Here is a 21,415-nt window from a genome sequence, read left to right as displayed (position 1 = left end):
CAACGCCAATTCTATGAAGGTTTACTTCTTTCTACAAAATCTGTAGAAATTACTCATCATTCTTCTAATAGCAGAGATGAGATAAATGGCAATTTTAGTTTTTCAAAACTTGTCATTAAAAAGATTATATCTTTTGAAGAATGGGGTTTTTCTCCTCTTGCTGAGAGAGAATGGTTTTCTCCCAGTCATAAATGCAATTTCAAATTCAATTATTGGGATTATATCCATGGTTTATCTAAAGTTCTACTTTACGATAATGAGAACAAAAGACATTCTTGGTTCTTAAAGATTTGTGAAAATTGCTTTCATTCTCCAATTCCTAATTGGTTTTTCTCTTGGTGGAAAAATTTTGGAACTAGTTCTTCTATTTTTCCTGATCATATGAAATCTTTTATAAAAGATTGGATGTTATATTCTCCAACAGTCAATGACTGTAAACAACTCTATCAAATTGATAGCAGTAATGTTTGCCTCTTTTTTATCGAATTTGGCATCCCTTGGATTTGGAAATGGAAGCCAATATTTGGCTATGATCATAATATGATTCCTTGTCTCAAGCGTCAAGGCCTTTCAAAATATTGGGAGAAATTAGATCGCATGTGTCCAAAATCCTCTACTCTTGAAGGAGCTGATCTTTTTGACTCCATTTCGAAGAAAATTCAGATTTATAAGAAAGACTTCGAAGTTCGTCAACAGAAGAACACAAACTCGGAGATTMCGAGTCCTTTCCAGCAACTTTCCCAGAAATATGCTGGTACTTTGTCCAAAGACGAGATTGTTGATCTCTACATAGAGAACATGAAGAAGGATCTCCATCAAAACCTTTCTCAACCTTCAGACAGTTCAATGAACTCCGACATACAGCAAGATGCTCAAAGCATAGAAGGCTCCGAAGAGCTAGCTATCTCTATTGAAGATGCCCTAGAGGCCCTCAAGGACTCTATAAAGCAAAGTAAGTAGCCTTTTGACATTTTTGTCCAATTGTATTACTTTCGGTTCTAGTAGCCGACCAACTTTTATAAAGTTGCTTTTTCTTTTGAAAAGAAGCTTTTGCTTTAATAAAGCAGATTTCTTTTTAGYTGTCTAGCCAGCTGTCCTTAATAGGATTTTCTTTTCTGTATTTATAGAGAGGCATGTCTCTCTTCTAAATCAGAGTTTGATTTAGGCAGTGTGTAAATTTTCAATTTCTCTCTTTCAAGTATTGTAATCCGTGTGCCAAYAAAGAAATAAGACGAACAAGCTTGCCGACAGTGGTCAAGTTTTTGTAAGTTCATCCTTTTGTTTMTTATCTTTCAGTATCTTGCCGCCTTTATGGYTGGCTAAGTTAGGACAATGAGTTAAAACATATTTTGATTTGATATTTTAATAGATTTACATGGAATGGTTTATATGTTTAGATTTAGTAAAGATCTTCAATAACAGTCAAGTCTACCTCTGAGATCTCTGAGACTGGTTTTCACCCRCTGAGGCCAAGAGAGCCGTTTAGGGTATTTAAAACCTTGGTTTGAGATTTGAGGCAAACTTGTCTGTTTTGATTGTTTTTGTTAGATCTGGGACATAGAAGAAAGTTTCATAAAACTCGCGATAAGGATTCAGGTTATCGCCATTATAAAAAAAGGTTTAAGAAAAAAACTTTTGATAAAGATTTACAAAAATCTCACAGAGCTGAAGACTCTACAAAACCTGATGTTTCCAAACATAGAAAATCTTTTAAAAACTCTCAGGGTTTTAAGAAAAACAAAATTGTTTGTCAAAATTGTGGCAAGATTGGCCATTCTTYAGCAAATTGTTRGACCAAGAAAAAGATCAATAATTTAAATATTGCTCAGGATACGAAAGATTCTCTCTTAAACATCTTTCTAAATTTCAAAAATTCTGATGATGAGCCTGATACCCATTCTGATTCTAGCTCTACTAATAGTACTTATGTCATTAATGAAGATGACTCTTATTTATCTTCTGACTCTGAAGATTTACAATCTTCTCCTTGTGATACTTGCGCTATTGGTCAGCCTTGTATTAAAAACTGTTTCAATGTTATTCAAAATAACACTTCTACTGACAACAATGATGAGTTTTATAAACTCCATAAATATTGTATAAATGATAGGTACGGAAAGATATTCTCATGCAACATATTTGGGAGAACAGCAGTGGTATCGGCTGATCCGATTTTCAATAGATATGTAATGCATAACGAAGGAAAGCTTTTCAAATCCAGTTACCCAAAGTCGTTCAGAGACTTGGTTGGGGCGAACGGCGTCATCACGGTCCAAGGAGATCTACATCGGAAGCTTCACATGATTGCATCAAATATGATGCGTACCGAGAGCTTGAAATCCAATTTCTTGATTGATATTCAACTCGTTATGCATCAAACTTTCAATAATTTTCACAATGATCAGACAATTTTACTTCAAGATGTCTGCAGAAAGGTTAGATCACCTACTTTATTTAAAGGCAAATTGCATGAAAATAACGTTTTTCACTTGAATTCTTATTTGTGTAACTATTTTCCAAGTCTTTATTTTGATACTTCATATGTGACATTCTAGACATTTAGATACCTGCTTTACATCATATAAAGTGCATGAGAATATTACTTACGTTTTCTTATTTTGTGCAATATAATTTGATTTAAATGTTTTAGATATCAAATCTAAAAGTATCAAAAATGAAGCTTTTAAAAATATGTTATATAAAATTAAAATTAGATTAAAATAGGTTATATTTCATATAATTTTCCATTTATTTAAAATTTTATTTTTATTTTGGCAAAACACAAAAATAGACATGGCAACGGAGTTGAGATAGGGCGGGTTTTGTAATCCCCGGCCCCAGTTTGTAGTAACATACCCTGGACCCGGCCCGGTATTTGGCGGGTACAGGGATTAACATCTCATCCGCCGTCAAATCTCGGTCAATCCCGGGTCAATCCCCATGTAAAATATCCGTTAGTTTGATTTTACCGCAGATTCCCAGCCCAGCCCGGTTTAAGTCTACCGGGGATCCCTGACCCCATGACCCATTTTAGCGGGGAATCCCCTTCCTGTTCGGGTCAAATGAACCGGGTTCTCCACCGAGTCGGGGCAAATCACCATCCCTACACAAAAATACTAAAGGGGCTGTTCCGAAAGTCAACTCACGTAGGAATTACACAATTAGTCCATATAAATTAGGTTAATATGAAATAATAACCCTTCAAGTATTAAAATGTGCGAAATGAGTCCCGTATAAACAATCGACATGCTATATTGTGTTTATTTAATGATATGTTAAGGGTGTAAAATAATTTGATTTGATTTGGTTTTGGATGATATCATAAAGCGAACCATACAACTCTAATTAGGGGTTGTTCAGTAAGAGTTTAATGAGTTGTATAAGGGATGTTCGCTTAATCGCTTCGCTACAAAACATTACTCTTTTACACTCAATCATTTAATTCCATTTAATTTGTCTGTCTACCCTTACCTCCCCAACTACCATTATTAAGGAAAAACCAATATTTGAAAAGAGAAGGACGCTCCTCCTGTGAGGGTGGTTGAAAATGGTGTTGCCATGGGTGAAGGTGACTAGGACGCTGAGTAGCAGAGAAATGGTGATGGCTGGCTGGTGGTGAGGTGGTTTTCAGTGGGAAGAGTGGTGGTGTCAGTGAGGAGAGCGGAGTTCGATAGTGGGGACAAAGAGGGTGGTTTCAGTGAGAGTCGTGCAACGAAAGGCGACGACGTCGTTGTCACCAGCCACTATTTTCTCTCTGTTTGAAATCGTTTTCCTCCACCGTTCGATTCTATAACTCAATGGAACCTCACCCTCAGGCTCCAAAATAGTCGTTCTAACGCTTCCGGGAGTCTCCCTCTCTACAGTGAGGTTATGTCTGAGTTTGATTTATGAGTCCAAATGAGCTCATGAAAATAGTAACTAGTCTTTCTGGATGGCCATTATAGCCCTTTCTATTAAGTTATCCTTGCTTAGCATTCTATAACTCACTATCAATGCTTTTTTAAGGTTGTATCTGCCGACGAGGTCGTGCAGAAGTCCAAAACCACTGACGAATGGGTTGGAGAATTTCGTGAACGGCTAAGGATTATTGATATATAAAAGGAGGTGAAAACAAGGGTTTGGATAGATTAGGTGAAACATTGACGGTTAGGGACTGGGTTAGAACCCTTCGTGTTTAGAGCATTGTTACATCCATTGAGGTAATGGTGATGACTCTCTATTCAAAATGAGTTACAAATCGATAATGTATTTTGGGATCTTCAATTATTGATTATGTGACTGTTTACATGTTGAAATTCATTGCAAAGAACGGAGTCTTCCTACTTCTAAGAAAAACAAAGAAGGTTATTAATTTCTAATAGCATTGAATTCATATTAATATGTTAAATCAAGTTGTTCTTATTTAAAAAGCTTTTAAACTGATATCTTTTTTTATCATTAATAATCATTTATTCAACATTTTTATCAAATAGTTATTTATTCAAATAACAATATAGATTTAGGATAAAATGGTCATTTCTGACATTCTGTTCAGCACAACAATCGAATAACGACTTATCTATTATCACACAGACAATTTTATCAATACAAACAACTTTATCCATACATGTCTTATTATAAAATCAACCGAACAACCCCCAAGTCTAACTTAATCCAAAAGCTTCAAACCGAGCCTAACCAAACCATTTAACTTTGGCGAGCTTCAATTTGATTTCATAGTTTAAATAACGATTGATAAAATTAGAACCATAATCTTTGTTTAGCATGATTTTAGAACACCAAACCAAGGGTCTCGATGTTAACCTGACCGATTGTGTGGTGTTGTTTTCAGTTGGCTATAAATTTGATGGTGAATCAGCTACTAGGGGTCTTAAGTGAGTCAGAAGTGGGCGAAATGGCAGACCTTTTCTCAGTGTTCGTAGATGGATGTTTGTCCCTTCCCATCAGTTTGCCAGGCTTTGCTTATCATAGTGCTATGAATGTAAGTCACTACTCCCACATCTCATGGTCATTTTAATTAATTTTCTAATAGAAGTCGCGTTTGACCCTTCTTTTTTTCTTCTTCTCAAAATTAGTCCATTCGATCCATATGTATTCGATCTAATAAACATCACTTTTTGACTACCACATGAAAGACTTGATTGGTATTATTGGGTTAAATTGCTCGTAATTTTGATTGTCACATGATGTTTATTACAGGCACGTAAAAATATAATTAGAAAGATCAAGAAAATTATAGTGGAAACTAGGTACAGAGACGGCGATGGTGGTTTGGTTAGAAGACTGACGAAAGAGGGAAGTCTTTCTGATGATTCAATTGCTGACTTTATCATCAACCTCTTATTTGCCGGAAATGAGACAACAGCTAAAACCATGCTTTTCGCCATATATTTCTTGACTAGTTCTCCAGATGCCGTTAATCAACTCTTGGTACATTCTCTTTCATGCAAATCTATGAAGAACACCAAATATTACGTCAGACTATTTGTTTTTTTTTTTTTTTTGTCTTTTATTAAAATGGCCATCAATTTGTGACCCTAGTTAACACTTGGTCGTGGAGTTTATTCCATACTAACGAATAATTACCATAAATTCATATGCGTAAATCATGGGTAATTTCATTTTTTTTGGGAACACCAACCCTGTAATGCATATGTTTTCTTTAATGTATGAAATCATGCATTGTGAATGTAGAGTTATTTTAGTTATGCATTCTAAATTTTCGACGTTTCGTGTGTTAATCATGTTTATAGGAGGAGCACCAAAACATAAGGTTTAAAAAACTCCATTCAGGTGGTGAAATCGACATGATAACATGGGAAGAATACAAATCGATGTCATTTACTCAAAACGTAAGTTTATGTCTTTCATTTTCACATTTTACCATCTATTATACGTGAATGCGACTTTATGGAGGTTACAAGTTACATTTTGTTTTTTTATATTATGGTAGAATTCTTTGAATTTGGTTAAAGAACATATCTGTTTGTCCATAAGGTGCAATTATATTACAAAGTGTAGGACATATATATATTGTAGATGGGTGAACAAAACCACATATGCGCAAGATTTTCGTAAGTAACCATTAAACATGTACGTAGTTTCGTTATAAACCAAATGGCAGTAGTTGATCAAACGAAAAAGAACATTGAAGTACGCAAAAGTGCATAAATTTAATGTTGGCATTTTTTTAGTTTTTTTTGTCATAACACGAAAAGTATAGTTGGAGGGGTTCTTTCATGTATACATATGGTTCATTTTTAGTGGTGTTAGGATTCGGGCATTGAACTAGCTACTCGAGCTCGAGTTAATAACTCTCAAACTCAAGTTGAGTTTTATAACACCAATGTTCAACACGGCTAGTTAGAAAGCTAGACTAAAATTTGCTAGTCAACCCAAGTCGAGCCATATGAGCATACACTTTTTCGAGCCGAACATGTTCGTATTTTCATAAATCATACAATCACGATATAAAGAATAAAAAAAAGCTGTTTTTAGTGCTAGGCTATAAGCTCAAGCTAATCATGTTGAGTTTGTGCTCATAAACGAGCTTATAAAGTTTCATGAATATTAGGTCATAACGTGTAACTTACAACTTGAACTCGAACAATTAAAAAGCCCAAACAACATGCTACCAAAATAAACTCGTTAACCCCCTATTCATTTATTAAGAATATCTATTGTTACTTTATGCAGGTAATCGATGAAACTCTTCGTTTAGGTGGGATTGCGATTTGGTTAATGAGGGAAGCAAAAGAAGATGTTAAATATCAAGGTATATTTTTTCCAATCTTTGAGTTATATACATCTACGCTCAACAAGATACAACAGAGCATTCAATTTATAAAATTTGCATTCAAGCCAAAAACCGCTATTAATTTCTTAAATTATGTTCTGCTTGGTCAATTTATTCATAGACACATGCTAAATGCAATACCATAATATAGATTACGTTATCCCAAAAGGAAGCTTCGTGGTTCCATTCCTTTCGGCGGTTCATCAAGATGAAAATGTTCATGAAGGAGCGACTACGTTCAATCCTTGGCGATGGATGGATTCTGAAAACCAAGTGAGTCTTATACTTTTCTAGTTGGATCTATTTGAAGGTGTCCGTGATACAAATTTTAAGAACCATCATAATCTTGATTAATTGAAGGACAAGAGAAATTGGAGAAATAGTCCATTCTATTCACCATTCGGAGGAGGACCTCGTTTGTGTCCTGGTGCAGAGTTGGCTAGACTTCAGATTGCTCTATTTTTACACCATTTTGTAATTTCTTACAGGTTTGACTTCCTTTTCCATGTTTTGATATTGGTATATATACATTGTCAGGATAATAGAATGTGGGAACAAGTGAATGTACCATTATATTGTGTGAAGATTGTAACAGTCATATCGCCTTTAACTATGTGTTGTGGAAGCCATGTTAGGTTGTGTGAATGTTGTAGCATTCAGACAATATAAAGAGTACTTTCATGGTTTTCACCACGAATCTTTACTCAATATATGGGTACTTTCATTTGTGTTTACACTCCCACTAAAAGAGACTATTTTTACTATATATAGCGGTAATCTTGTGAGAACCACAAAAGAGGTTATAAATCATGAGAATGAGAGCATCACGTGTTATTTCTCATTACTCTTTTTCATCTAAGCATAGAACTTAAGGTTTTGAATAACATATATTTATCTTACAATGTGTTTCTTTAGTTTAACATGTATTTGTTTCACAATGTGAAACATTTTTGTATTGTGAAACAAAAAATACACTTAAAAGAGTTTCACATTATGAGAATATTATATGCCAATCAATACTTTTAATCTTAGTCTTAGATTAACCAAAAAACATGTGAAACAATACCTTAAAATAAAAGTTCTTATGATTCTCGATCTATTTGTTGTTCACATTTGATTATTCCCTTATAATATATACGTATGTATGTATGTATGTATGTATATATGCACATGTATATTAGAGGAAGAGTTGTGACTATGTGAGAACTATTGTTTTTGGTGAGAACCATGAGAACATCTTATGAGCCTTTGGATGATTATTTTGGTTTAATGGTTGTTATGGACGTTGTGGCAGTTTCATAAACAAGTGGGACTTGAGTGCCATTGCTATAAGGCTAGCTAAACATGCACATATCTTTAGTAAACTCTACATGCCTTTACTACACTTCTCTAAGAAAATCATTGAAACTTGCATATACTTTCACTATACTTCACATGCCTTGACTAAACTTCATGATTCATAGATTACTACATCTCTAAAAGAAAATTATTGGAACTTCTCATACCTTCAAAAAAAATCAGTCAAATCCTACCTAGATGCGAAAATCAAAAAGACGAAAGTGCCACTCCTTTATAAAAAATGAACGTAGTTAGCTTCATCGGATCAAAATAGATCGACGACTCCTAAAATGTTTTCAAGGTTCTCACAAAAAAAAGTTCTTATGGAATCCAATCTGACAAAATACTTTACATGTTTCAGGTGGAGCCAGGTGAAGGAGGATAAAATGTCTTTCTTCCCATCAGCAAGATTAGTTAACGGATTTCCAATCCAACTAACTAAAATAACATGATACATTATATGTATATATATAGGGTTGGGTTCCGCTTAGAAGGAGAGTTAAGGTGAGAAACCTGAGAAGGGATCTCCACCATTGGATGTTAAGATGAGATGCATCAAGATGCACCGGATCAATCCATGTATCAAGCACAATTTATGGGTGAGTTTGAGATTAAAGGTGATCAGGGGTCCAGATCCCTTCTTATGCTTCTCACCTTAACTCTCTATCATTCGCCTACATATATATGGAGTACAAATAGATATATATGATATATTTGTGTGAATATTAATAGAAAATTTGGGAATATATTTGTGTTTTATTCACGCAACCACTTCTGGAAGACTGGCACACTCCCCCACCAATGTATTGTTTACATGACCAATTGCTTAGCCCAACCCGTTTGCTCAGAAGCCCTCATTAATCGTTCATCTTTTTTCAATGAATTTTGCATGTAGATAAAACAATATGTCATGAAGTAGAAATATTCTCATGTTTTAAATTTTTGATTTGTTTGTAGTATTTTCTAATAAATAAGTTGATTAGTACCTATTCACAAAAGGTGACATACTTGATCACCTTCTCCAGTCACCAATAAACAAGCTCCTTCATAGGGGGCGGAACACAAACTTTTCAACCGTAGGGGCCGGACCGAATATATTATATATTTCAAAGGTACCAAAAATACACTGTTCAAATTTATAACGTAGTAAAACTCTAAAACTAAACGTTAAATTTAAACATGTCAAACATCGCTAATCAAAGTGGAACCCGTCGATCTTTTGTGACCTTGAAGTCTTCCACAATTTCCTCCAAACTAATCTTTTCAGCTACTTCCCTTTCGATAAACAAAAGCAACGAGTCATTTAGAAACTCATTATCCATCTTATTTTGTATTCTTGTTTTCACAATATTCATTGCTGAAAATTATCTCTCAGTTGTCGCGGTAGAAACTAGGAGAGTAAGTAATAGACTTATTAATTGATAAATAAGATCAAAAGTGGTTTCTCTTCTAGTCCTTACCAACCATTGACCCAATTCTATAATAGATGTCAACTGCTTATAATCTATATGTTGAACGACATCAATAGAATAATGTTGAAGTTGCAGTTCCAAAATTGTTTTCTCATGATCAATGAAATCTTCAGGATAAAAGTTCTCTACTAGTTGTCATATATCAAGACTTCTAAAAGTTTCATACGCGTTTTTAGGATCTAGAGTTGAAACAAGACGAAGCATCTCCATGGAATCATCACTGAAATGATGATCTAAAATCATCAATTGACAATTAATTGCTTCATAAAAGATATCCGTTCGGTGATGATGCTCAAGTGTATGATCACTATGCTCATTACGAGCTCGATTCCCTCTGCTAAAGTAGGAAGAAGACAAGTCAGGAATATCTATGTTCCGTACATGACAAGAAACAAGTCTAGAAGAAGACAAGTTAGGAAGATTTACTTGATAACGATGTTCGAGTGTATGATCATTATGTTATGTACCTGAAAAAATGACTTAACAAGGCAAAGCAAAGCATCCCCGCTTTCATATTTCATTAGTTGCAATAACATTTGGTAGATGCAACTAACCTCAATGAGTTAAAAATATCTTGATCTTGCCTTTGTAAAGCTTGACAAAGTAAATCAGTGATCTCCATTATTTCTCTTTCGAGATGCAAGACAAATATGAACTCAAATGTCATCATAGCCTCATATGCCGAATCTGCATCTCCTTTGATTGGACCAGTTCCTTCCTCAAAATTTTTGAGCTATACCTCACAAGTTGGACTAAACATCTTTATTAGGCTAGAAACTGATCTGAGATGAGAACTCCATCTAGTATCTCCGGCTCGTTGTATGTACCAATTTTATTGAGACCTCTATCATTCTCTAATTCATCAATATAAATCAAGTATGCAATTTGCTCGACTTGTGCATCTCGTAGTTGGTCGGTGCGTTTGGAAGAAGCACTAACAACATGGACAAAGTTGTCCGATAAGGGTCTATCCGGACAAAGGCTATCCGATAAATTCATATCCGGATGTAACACCCCCAAACACCACATTTGCATATAACACATATTTCATTACATAGAAATATAGTTTACATCATAAGGTCCCACTAGTACAAGGATTCCTATATGTACAAAATCTACATATAAAAATTTCCAAAAAAAATCCTGTACTAACACATGTAATACAACATGTATCTTAAAAATAAGCAATCTTAAGCAGATCTTCAAAGGCAGATAACAGGTTAGGAAATTAATCACATTTTCCCTTTCTCTTTAATATCCCTGGACCCCGCCATTCCTGCATTGCATAATTTTAAAACAGAAAAATGAGGGTTAGACCAGAAGGGTCTAGTGAGTAAATCCCTTCCTTGCAAATGCAGGGTAATGAACACCAAACTATAATAAAGTATCTTTGCTCAGAAATATTTGCAATACCATCAACTAATGCAGTGCTTATTGACATGTATAAAAGGATAAACTTAAGAATCTCAGTTCTATTAATAAAATGCATCTGCTTAATGATCCAACGTTCTCAATATGAAACAAATATTGTAACCAAAGATTTAAGGCAATACTTGCCCTTTATGACAAACCATTTTCCCCTTCTCAATAACATGTAAATTATTGTTTCTAATAGGAATAATATCTCTAATTCATCAGGTCACAAAGAAATGATGATTCAAAGTTATTAAATCCAATTAGTAATAATGATAAGAGTTATAATATTAACCACATATGACAATGCCGCCCTTATTCCAAGTACACCTCTCCTTGATATTCCACCCTTATTCCTCCATCAAAACAGGGCTACTTCTCAGAACAGACAAAAGTCACCACGTCTGAAAGTACCCATTCCCAGTTCCAAGCCAGAACACACAAAAGTCACCACGTCTGGGGGAACTACCACTTAAAAACAAGTTTCATACCAAAATAGACTTACATCACCACGCTTGGTAGAAACAGTTTTACAAAATCCACTTCCATACCAAAACAGACTTACGTCACCACGATTGGTAGGAACAATTTACAAAAGCCACTTCCATACCAAAACAGACTTACGTCACCACGCTTGGTAGGAAGGTTTTCCAAAATATAGTTTCATACCAAAACAGACTTACGTCACCACGCTTGGTAGAAACATTTTCCCAAATCCAGTTTCATACCAAAATAGACTTATGTCACCACGCTTGGTAGGAACATATCTTTTTATTTAAAAAGATATAAAATACCCCTTTTATAAATCCATAATTAAACCCAATAATAGACATTTTTAAATTATATAAATGTCTAAAATATTCAACATTTGAAAATCAAATATAGGTCACCCAGATAAGTTATCCGGATATATAATCCGGACAACACTTAACTCATCTTGTCCGATATACTAATCTGGACAACACTTGGTCAATTTAAGACTAAATCACATGACTCATGTCCGGTTTAAGACAATCCGAACAACACATGATCGATTTAAAACTAAACCGCATGACTCATGTCCGGTGTAAAACAATCCGGACAACACATGATCGGTTTAAGACTAAACTGCTTAATACGTGATCAGTTTATAACTAATTCGCACGATCCTTAAGCGATTTAAGGCTAAACCGCTCAATGCTTGGTCGTATTCATACTTCTCGGTTCAAAACATTTGTCCGGTTTACATATTTCAAAATTCTCACTAACACCCTAAATCGCACAACACTTAAGCGATTTATGAATAAATTGGACACCTCATATCCGGTTTAAGAGTAATTCGGACAAGCTTTGTCCGGTTTAGACTTAATCTGGTCACCCTTGTCCGAATAAAAACCTTAATTAAATAATTGATTTCTTTCCAAAAATAAACAACATTCAAGTAAAAACCAGTAACAAATTTTATGGAAAAATGGTTTAGAAATCACTCACCTTTAAGAATGAACTCAGATTTTGAAGAAGATAAGAAATGCAAAGACCAACTTGATCAACACTAGATCTCCGGACAACTCTTCACTCAAAATTTCCAAAATCTCAAAGACGTAAGAAAAAAACTTTTGCCTCTTCCCAAACCTTCCTATTTATACTTTCCAAATTTGGAAAGTTGGTCCCCCCCACTTGCATATAACCAAATCATTCATGCATGTAGGCACAAAAACACTTTTACATATTATTTCATACATTGCATATATATATATATATATACACACACACACACTTACACATTATGCACATATATTCCCATGCATAAACTACACATATTCACATATTTATTTCATGTAAACATTTATCCACATAATTAACTAATTCATATAATAAATACCTTGGGTAATAACCAGAACCTGGTTATCACACCGGACAAGGTTAGATTTAATCTTAAGATGGTGTTTCATTGTTAAGTTTATCCGGTCAAAGGCTTGTCTGGAGATTAGCCTATCCGGATAAGGCATCATTCGTATTGTATTTTTGATCTTTGAGTTGATTTTGGATCGTATCTGGACAAGGCGTGTCCGATGATACTCCTATCCGGACAATACATTGTCCGATAAGGAGTGAATTCGGACAACACGTTGTCCGGATAGGGTAGTGAAGAGTCATTTTTTTCAACATATAAGGAATCGTCCGATTTCATTTTCACTCTTCACTGTTCTCATTCGTTTTCGCTCAAGGTCATCTACTTCATCATCTTCTCCGGACGATTAATTTCTTGAAGAACACGTGTTAAATCATTCTACTCATCTTCTTTGATTTTGTATCCGTATCTCTTTGGACTTTAGTGTTTGACATAACAAGATTTGTGATTCAATCAGACTTAATCTTCCATAAATATATCATAATTGAATCTAAATCTCATCAAATCATAAAACTGGATCATATCTTCAAGTTTTGGACTGTAATTTGATACTAAGTTTGTAGACTGTAATGATTTGAAATTATGAACTTGCACTTAATCACTAGTGTAACCGGAGAGTGTTTTGTGTGAGGTTTAAGAGATTAACACGATTTTTTTATTGTGACCGGAGAGCTTAATCGCAGTGTGTCCGGAGAGATTTTTTGTTTGAATTTGAATTTTTTAAAGTGTTTTTCTTATCTTCATTTGAATTTTTTTAGTTTAATTTTATTTTCTTTTCACTTATGCTTTATCAGCAACAGCAGATGTTCCTCTGGTCAGCAACATCGGATGTTCCTCTGGTCTACTTTTAACAATTCTAACATACTCTGTCATTTATCAAAGAAGGAGATCAATTCTTATTTCAAGGGAATGTGGATGAATATATGAGTCATTTGACTCTTAAAAGGCTGAGAAGGATTCTACATTATCCAAGTCCAAGTTCTACATTTGGGTCACCACAGTTTGAAGAATTTGTATCTGATCAAGAATTATGCCAATATATCAGACGTTATGGTTATTCGCAAGAACTCACAAATCCGTCACAATTTCGAAGACGATTTCTTCTATCTGTATGGCACCTGTTGTTCTCAATTCTAAATTGGTGTCTGACATTTAAAACAGCAGGAATTGACATTTGCAGCAGCTCATTCTTGAAATTCTTTCACGACATAGTGTTCAATCGCCACTATGACTACGTAGTGGTGATTTGGAATGAACTTACAGAATTGGTTCATGCCAAAAAGTTTGCTTCAAAGGCAAGAAAATTTGTGTTGTTTCAAAGATTTTTGCAACTGATCATCAGAGCTATGATGCGCGCCAACGAAGATATCCAGCCAAATTAAATAGTGAATTTGGCCCGTATTTTGAAATGCAATGCATTATGCCACATATTGAAGTAGAAGATCTTGATTTGATCATGAATATTCCATATGAGTTGATAGTCTATTTTGATCAGAGTGCTCAATGTGTATTAGAATATAGGAGAGTGATAGATTCTATAGTTCAACCACAGCCGGTTGAACTTACCTCGGGATCACCCCATGTCTCAACTGAGAGATGTGAGGGTTAAGAATTAGATGAGAATGTTCAGGTACAAGGGGTACCTGAATAGGGTGATGAGCAGAGAGAAAATATAAATGAGATGAGTTCGAAGCGGGGAGACTCTGATCAGCAACGCACTTCAACTGATAGTACTTCCTCAGCTTCTTCAAGCTCAGAAGCTACTGTATCAGAATCGGCTACTCAATCTAACGATAATAACGATGATGCTGATGAAGCTGTTAATGATGCTGATAATGCTATTGTTGATGATATTGATCACATCTTTCATTAAAATCAAAATCAGCAAGAATGTCCAAGTCTTCAAGATCTTTCCTTTGACATTGATTTTGGTGAAGAATTTGGTGATTTTGGATTAGTTGGATCGTTTATGGGATGCTATAGGACGGATGAGGGTGAATTAGTTGAAAATGCTGAGAGTGTAAGAGAAAGGGTCGTAGAAGAAAATGGCGAGGGTGTCACATAAACTGAAGAAGAAAATGTTGTTCCTATCCAAACTAAAACACTTAGTCGGGCAACCACATCTGCTATCAACATTCATTCGTTGCATGTTGGTATTAAAGAAGACATAGCTAGCCCAACTATGCATTTGCACACCCCACATACCCACTCTATTACTTGTCAACAAGTAATAATTTCAACTTCTCACGGGGATGAAGCACAACTGCTATCTACTTCTCATTTGGAGAATTTAGATATTGAATCTAGTAGACAACGGCCCGTGTCTACGACTTCAATTGTATACACTTCGAGTCTAGAGCCAACATACACTTTAGGTACACAGGAGTCGGGAGCATTTGTTGCTCAAACTGTTGTTCTTTGCGAACATGCCGGAACGACCAGAGTAGAGTCTTTTGACTTTCCACAAGGACCGGTCCGAAGTCCTACCAATGCTAACATTATGCCAAAACTGAATGTAGACACAACTGGTAATCTAAGTGATCCAGGTGTGAGATTACCTGACTTTGTGTCACAAGAGTATTTGGACGACGCCCTAAAGGATGTTCAGGATTCATTCACTAAAGAAATCATTGGCTTAAAAAGATTATTGAAAGGGAAATAACCGATGGTTAAAGAAGTTTCTGCTTCGCAGCCATCGCCTGCCCCTGAACCTCCGAGGGAGTTGGATCTATCGGTGGATGAGCTAAAATCACGGCTCTATGCTAAACTGATTTCTACTCAATCTACAGAATCGACGGATGCAGACGTGGTTGGATTATTACGACATTCTATTGAAGGAACCTATACAGTCAAAGCCATAGAGTTTCATTCTTTACAAAGCGTTGTAGTTTCTAACTTTTTAAAACTTAGTTCTACAATTGCTTCCAATACCGAAGCCTTATCTTAAATGCAAAACTCCATTGATATCTTATCTGAAAGGGTATCAGCTTTGGAAAATTCATTTCGGGCTCAAACCACTTCTCTTAAAAGAAGGCATGATGATCAGGATGATCCTGATCACCATGAGGGGGAGATCAAGAGACAGAGGTTAGTTGATACTTCAAGGGGTGGTGAATGTGTTTCTGGAGATGATGACTCTAAGGAGCAAATAGAACAAAGTCCAGTTCAAGTTACATTGAGTGAACGGACTACATGCCAAGAAGAGAATGAAGCTACAGATCCAGCTATTGAGCCAATGGTTAAAAAGTCGGCGATCTCTACAGTAGAAACAAGGTTGCTACTGGATCTGTCAGCAAATGTTGGGTTCAATGAAGTCTTTTCAAGGGAATTGGGTGGAGTTTAAGATTATGGAGCCGATATTGATACAATTGATGATTCAGATGATATGTTTTTTGACTTTGAAGCTGACATGGATGAAGATGATTCAATTTTTCCGATTCAATCTGAACATCAACAACTTTCTGAGCATACTCCTACTGATTCTCAAAGCATTCCTGATACTTCTCAGGAGGTACACGATGCTTCAGAGACATTCATAAAGAATTATATACTGTTTGCAATTCGAGCAAATGTTCCAGGCTTCGATAGAGCAAGAATCAGAGAGCCTTATCTCGAGGACATTTACTTTGGCGTTTTTGTTCGTCATCGAAAAACACTTAGTGGTGATAAAATCCTCGGTATTCACAAAGAAACACGTGAGTATCGTATCGAATACCAGCACTTTCTCAAAGCTAAACACCTACCGATTAGTCAAGTACGAACCAGACATCGAATTGTTTCTATCAAGAACATTGAAGCCAGTAAACTCGTCAGAGTCTGGTATCCAGTGTTCTCTATGACGAGACAAGACGACCATGTTTGGAATTTTAGTGAAGGTGACTTCCCAAATCTTTTCCTCGAAGACTTAGAGCATCTCTATCATGAAATTCGAGATCAGACAGTCATAAAGGAAGGAGTAGTCTTGGGCCTTGAAGCAATAAAACGTTATCTTAAATGTCATGTCAAGCTATCTTCGGTTATAGATGTTCAAATAGGGTTTGAAAGCAATTAAAGGGTTGTGAATCTGAAAAGACCTAACCAAGAGCTTGAAGACATCGAAGGCTATCCGTTATTCCTTATCCTTGAAGATCCAGAATTTGGTGTAATCAATGAGAATGCAGATAGGTAAGAAAAACCTATCTAAACAATCTTAAGTTTACACACTAAATCTTAGCAAATAAGAAAAGATTTGTTGTTTAAGAATTAGAAGAGTGAGTTCTTTTACTTAAGCACAAAAAAGTTTAGAGTAAGGTTTAGGTTTAGAGTGTATCTCTGCATGGAGATAGAACACATCTATTTATAACCATTGCATTAAATGCACATTTAATGCAATATGGTAGGGATAGAACAGGTGTCAAGCCTTAAGGAGAAGGCTTGTCCTTTGCTACAGTGAATAGTCCAAAAGCCTATTCATGAGCAGACATCCTTTCACAAAGTTGGTGGGTAATAGAGTCAACTAGTCGGCTCCGTACCGTACTAACGTTTAGAAAGGGTATGGGTTTGTCATTTGTGTGTATAAGGACAAGACAATAAAAATCGTGCTTAGCAAGCTTCATTTTATCGCTGAATGCTGGAATAACCTGAAGGTCTCTTCAGTATTCGTTGACGCTTGGGTACTCTTCACACATATGTAGACAGACTTGTAATCATTGAATACCGCTTTAGATCACGTACGCGCCAGTCTCTAATTTTTAGTTTCAGTCTTCGACATTTGCTGAAGGTTCTTTGATGTGAGTGTTGTCTTCTTGAAGTATCGCTGTCGCTGATTGGATTTACAATAGAAGTTCTTCAGCAATCACTGAACAGACTCAGTGCAGATCGCTGGAACTGAAAAGACAGAAACAAAAATACTTCGTATAGAATAAAAGGGATTATCATCAAATCACTGAGAGAGAGGATCAACAATCTCCCCCTATTTGATGATAACAAAACAACATAAAGAAGGTTGTCTTATCAAATAATAGTAAGGTTGCCCCTTTTTACTATTCTGGGATCTTTTTCAGTGAGTCAGTCTTTACTTGAAGAATTTTCTTAAGTCATATTTAAGAAAAATTTACAAGGCTAGAAACTGAAACTGAAAGCTTATGCACTGACTTATAGATTGTCAGTGAATGTGAAAAGTAACGCTGGAACTCATAGACTTCTGTCCCTATTACTTTTTTCAGGGATCTTTTTTAGTGAAGTACACGAAACACTTATATTATATTCATTGGTAATATTACAAGTAGTTTAGTACATGTCTAATGCTTACAGTCTAGAAGATTAATCACTGAAAGTAGACATAGTAAATAGATTTACAAAAAAATGTGAACAATATTACAAAGAGAAACTAATCTAGGAAACTTAGATCTATGCAGCTAGGTACATCTTCACCAAGGTTCTTTCGACGTAGGCATTCTCTTCGTATCTTCAGGTCCATGACTTTTCCTTGCATGCTATCATCTATCCAGAGCATTAGATAAATCAGATGACCCATTGAACATAGATGTAGCTCAGATATTCTCTAAAATCTTACTTCACCTTCATAGTCAAGGAATATAACTCCTAACTCAGGTTTGAAGTGCACATCGTTGGGTGTATAGGGACCCTTTTCTGGCAAGTCAAGATTCAGCATAGAAATGTCTATACTCTCATGTTCCTTCAAGATTTCATCTAAGGAGAACTTTGTTTCATGTTCGTTCCTTAGGAATGGTCCATCATTAGGATTAGAGAGTTTCTTCTTCTTTCTTCCACCTTTCTTCAGAGAGGGTCGGTCAGGGACTGCGACATACCTGGACATCCTTTTGATGAGATCGTTGATGATGTCTTCGATAATCGGCTTATGTCTTGACTTGGATCGTTGAATGGCTTACCTGATCTCCAGCCATTTGCTGTATCCATAGCTGCTAAGGTAGGAAGGGTACTCGGTGATGGCGTCGAGATTGTCCCTGGTGATGAGCATTGAGACCAGAGTTCCACCATTTTTGGATCGTTCGTTGATGCTAATGCTCTTGATCGGGTGGGGACTGACTCTCTTCTTCAGCTTTGCTTCACTTCAGCACTTGTCCCGCTCAGCCAGGTTCTTCTCGTGCTCAGCTTCTGCAAGAGAAAGAACTTTAGCCTGGGCTTGGACAACGTTCACCTTCTTTTTGGACTTTCTCTTTGGGAGAATCTTTTCAGCTAGCGACTTGGCCAACTTTAGGCTGTCTTCAGTCTGCTTCTACTGAAGCTCTAGCTCTTCTTCAGCCCTTAACGCCTCGAGTCGTTCAGCTTCTGAAAGGAAGTCAAACTCACCACCACTAGAGGTACGAAGAGGAATTTTTACTCTAGTCTGGTCGAGTGACTCCTTTAGTTGAGCCATCTGCTGGTTGGAAGGAGCACTGGAGATAGGGTTTATAGGGACCTACTCCAATCGACCGCAAGTAGTAGATATAATCTGAAGCTGATAAATAGAAGTGACTACTATAGGAGAGGTAGAGTCTTCAAATAAGGGTTGAGGAATGTTAAACAATGCCTTCATGTTCCCTTCTTCAGGGACGCCTTTGCCTTTAGACTTAGGGTCTTGGTTCATTAATGGAGCAGACTCTTCTTCCCTTTGCTCCCCCTGGGATGCAGAATCCCTGAGGGCGACTCCCTTAGTGGCGGTTGTTGGTTTTTGATACTGGATGGTGAAGTCATCTTCATCATCATCGTCATCATCACCATCTAAGTCACTATCGGGGTCTGGAAGATTAGGTTCGTAATTTTCATCATCATCATCTTCGTCTTCATCATCATCATCATCACCAGCAACAGGTGCAGAGGTGATGGGAAGATCATCATCCCTAGGGGTGGCATCAACTTCCTTAGTTATAGCAGCTTCACCGGAGGTTGGAATAGCTTGGGCAACCTCAGCTTCAGCTGCAAGGATTGTTGGTGTAGCAGATGGTCCAGCAGCGTTGGACCTCATCTTCCCCTCTCTGGCCAAGACTTGGGAGTATAAGCCAGAGAGTTCGTCCAAGCACTGATATTGGAGAACCATCATTTCCTCTAGCCGCGACAGAGCGCTGGCTAGAGTTGTCGTTGCTTCACGCGTCTCATTGAGCTGAGCACGGTCATCAGCAGAGAAGGAAGGCGGGATCATTGGAGCTGGTTGACGGACAACATCCAGGATCTGCTGAAGAAGCTCCGCCTATTGAAGAGATTGAGCCTGAGCGTCATCAGCCTTGCTGGATAAAACAGCGATGGCCTCAGCGTTGGCTCGAACAGCCTCTTGTAGAGTCAAGAGCTGATCCCTAACTTCTTGAACATCAGTTTTGACAGCTGAGAGGCCCGCATCAAGATCGGCCTTGCGAAGTATCTCGCGATGAACTTCGACTATCTTGTAGAAAACGGAATCGACGGCTGGGAGAAGAAGCTTGACATCTGACGCCATGTCATAATCCTCGTCATCTTCGTCTTCATCAATGGCGTCATCCTACCCACCTTCTTCCTTCTCTTCCCCGTCTTCTTCCTTCTCTACTACGTCCATAGACAGGGGCGCAGAAGAAGGACTTGCAAGAGATGAAGATTGAGCATGAAGGAGCTCAGGGTTAGAAGAAATGAAGGGATAGGAAGATGGAATACATGAGGGCCATCAGTGACATCCAAAGGATTGGCACTGGTATGAGCAAAGATATCCTCGAGAGGATGGGCATCTGTATACTGAGGAGCCTCGAAAGGAGCAGCCTCAGGTCCAGTGGTGTGTGTTTTAGCATCAGGAAGGACATTCGCTAGTGTGTCATCAACACGTGTAGAGACCAAAGAAGGAGGAGAAGAGAAAATGGTTGATAAGAGACGTGGGTGTTCAGCGGTGGCGGCACTGATATTCACACCTTCAGTGATTTGGGTCACTGAGGCGGTTGGGGTAGATGCCACTGATATGACAGTGATTGGAGAGGTCATTGAAGAGTTAGGAGGGTTAGCTAAAATTGCCTCAGGGTTAAGGCTTATTGAAACCTGTCGAGGGGTTTCAGCCAGTGATGTGGCTATCCCCTTTTTGGCCTTCTTGGCTCTCTGAGGAGAACCAAGAGTTGGTTGTGAAGGTCGTTTGGAGGAGGTTTTGGTGGCTGGGCTAGACGTGGGGGGKTTTCCCTTGTCTTGACCACCTGAGAAGAGGAGGGAGTGAAGGGCACTATGGAAGAGAGTGCAACATCTTCATCCCGCAGCTTGTGATCCAGAATCCTAGATCTAAGCTTACACACCTGAAGGTTTCCTTCCTCGGAGTATTTTTCTTCAAAGATCTTAGCAAAGATCATGGAAAGGAACCTGGTGTAAGGTACCACCTTTTCTCGCTGGCGTTTGTTCAGCTTTTGCACCAGGTCATCGAAAATGACAGCATCATAATTTATATTGCAACGCTGAATCGCAGAAATACCAATCGTCAAGGCAATCCTGGAGGCTTGGTCTTGACTTCCAGTCTTTCCACCCATGGACTGGATGAAGTGAGAAAACAGGTATTTCCAGATC

At 37.1% G+C, this 21,415-nt stretch overlaps 1 protein-coding gene across 1 annotated transcript in view; it reads left to right on the top strand.

Annotated features, from left to right (window-relative positions):
• LOC112525906 (abietadienol/abietadienal oxidase) overlaps positions 1–8,599 on the top strand; it is a 16,618-nt gene extending 8,019 nt beyond the window's left edge. Inside the window, exons 2-9 of the mRNA XM_025136223.1 lie at positions 2,111–2,435; positions 4,832–4,981; positions 5,200–5,430; positions 5,754–5,852; positions 6,697–6,775; positions 6,948–7,069; positions 7,157–7,284; positions 8,496–8,599. Coding sequence (XP_024991991.1) covers positions 2,111–2,435; positions 4,832–4,981; positions 5,200–5,430; positions 5,754–5,852; positions 6,697–6,775; positions 6,948–7,069; positions 7,157–7,284; positions 8,496–8,586 — 1,225 coding nt within the window. The 3' untranslated portion in view covers positions 8,587–8,599. The remainder of the gene's footprint in view (positions 1–2,110; positions 2,436–4,831; positions 4,982–5,199; positions 5,431–5,753; positions 5,853–6,696; positions 6,776–6,947; positions 7,070–7,156; positions 7,285–8,495) is intronic.
• The last annotated feature ends 12,816 nt before the right edge of the window (positions 8,600–21,415 follow it).

This window comes from Cynara cardunculus (genome assembly GCF_001531365.2).
Source record: "Cynara cardunculus var. scolymus isolate 2C chromosome LG 13, CcrdV1, whole genome shotgun sequence".
Lineage (NCBI taxonomy): Eukaryota > Viridiplantae > Streptophyta > Magnoliopsida > Asterales > Asteraceae > Cynara > Cynara cardunculus.
The sequence above is the reverse complement of the archived record's forward strand: the minus strand, read 5'-3'. Positions and strand labels throughout refer to the sequence as shown.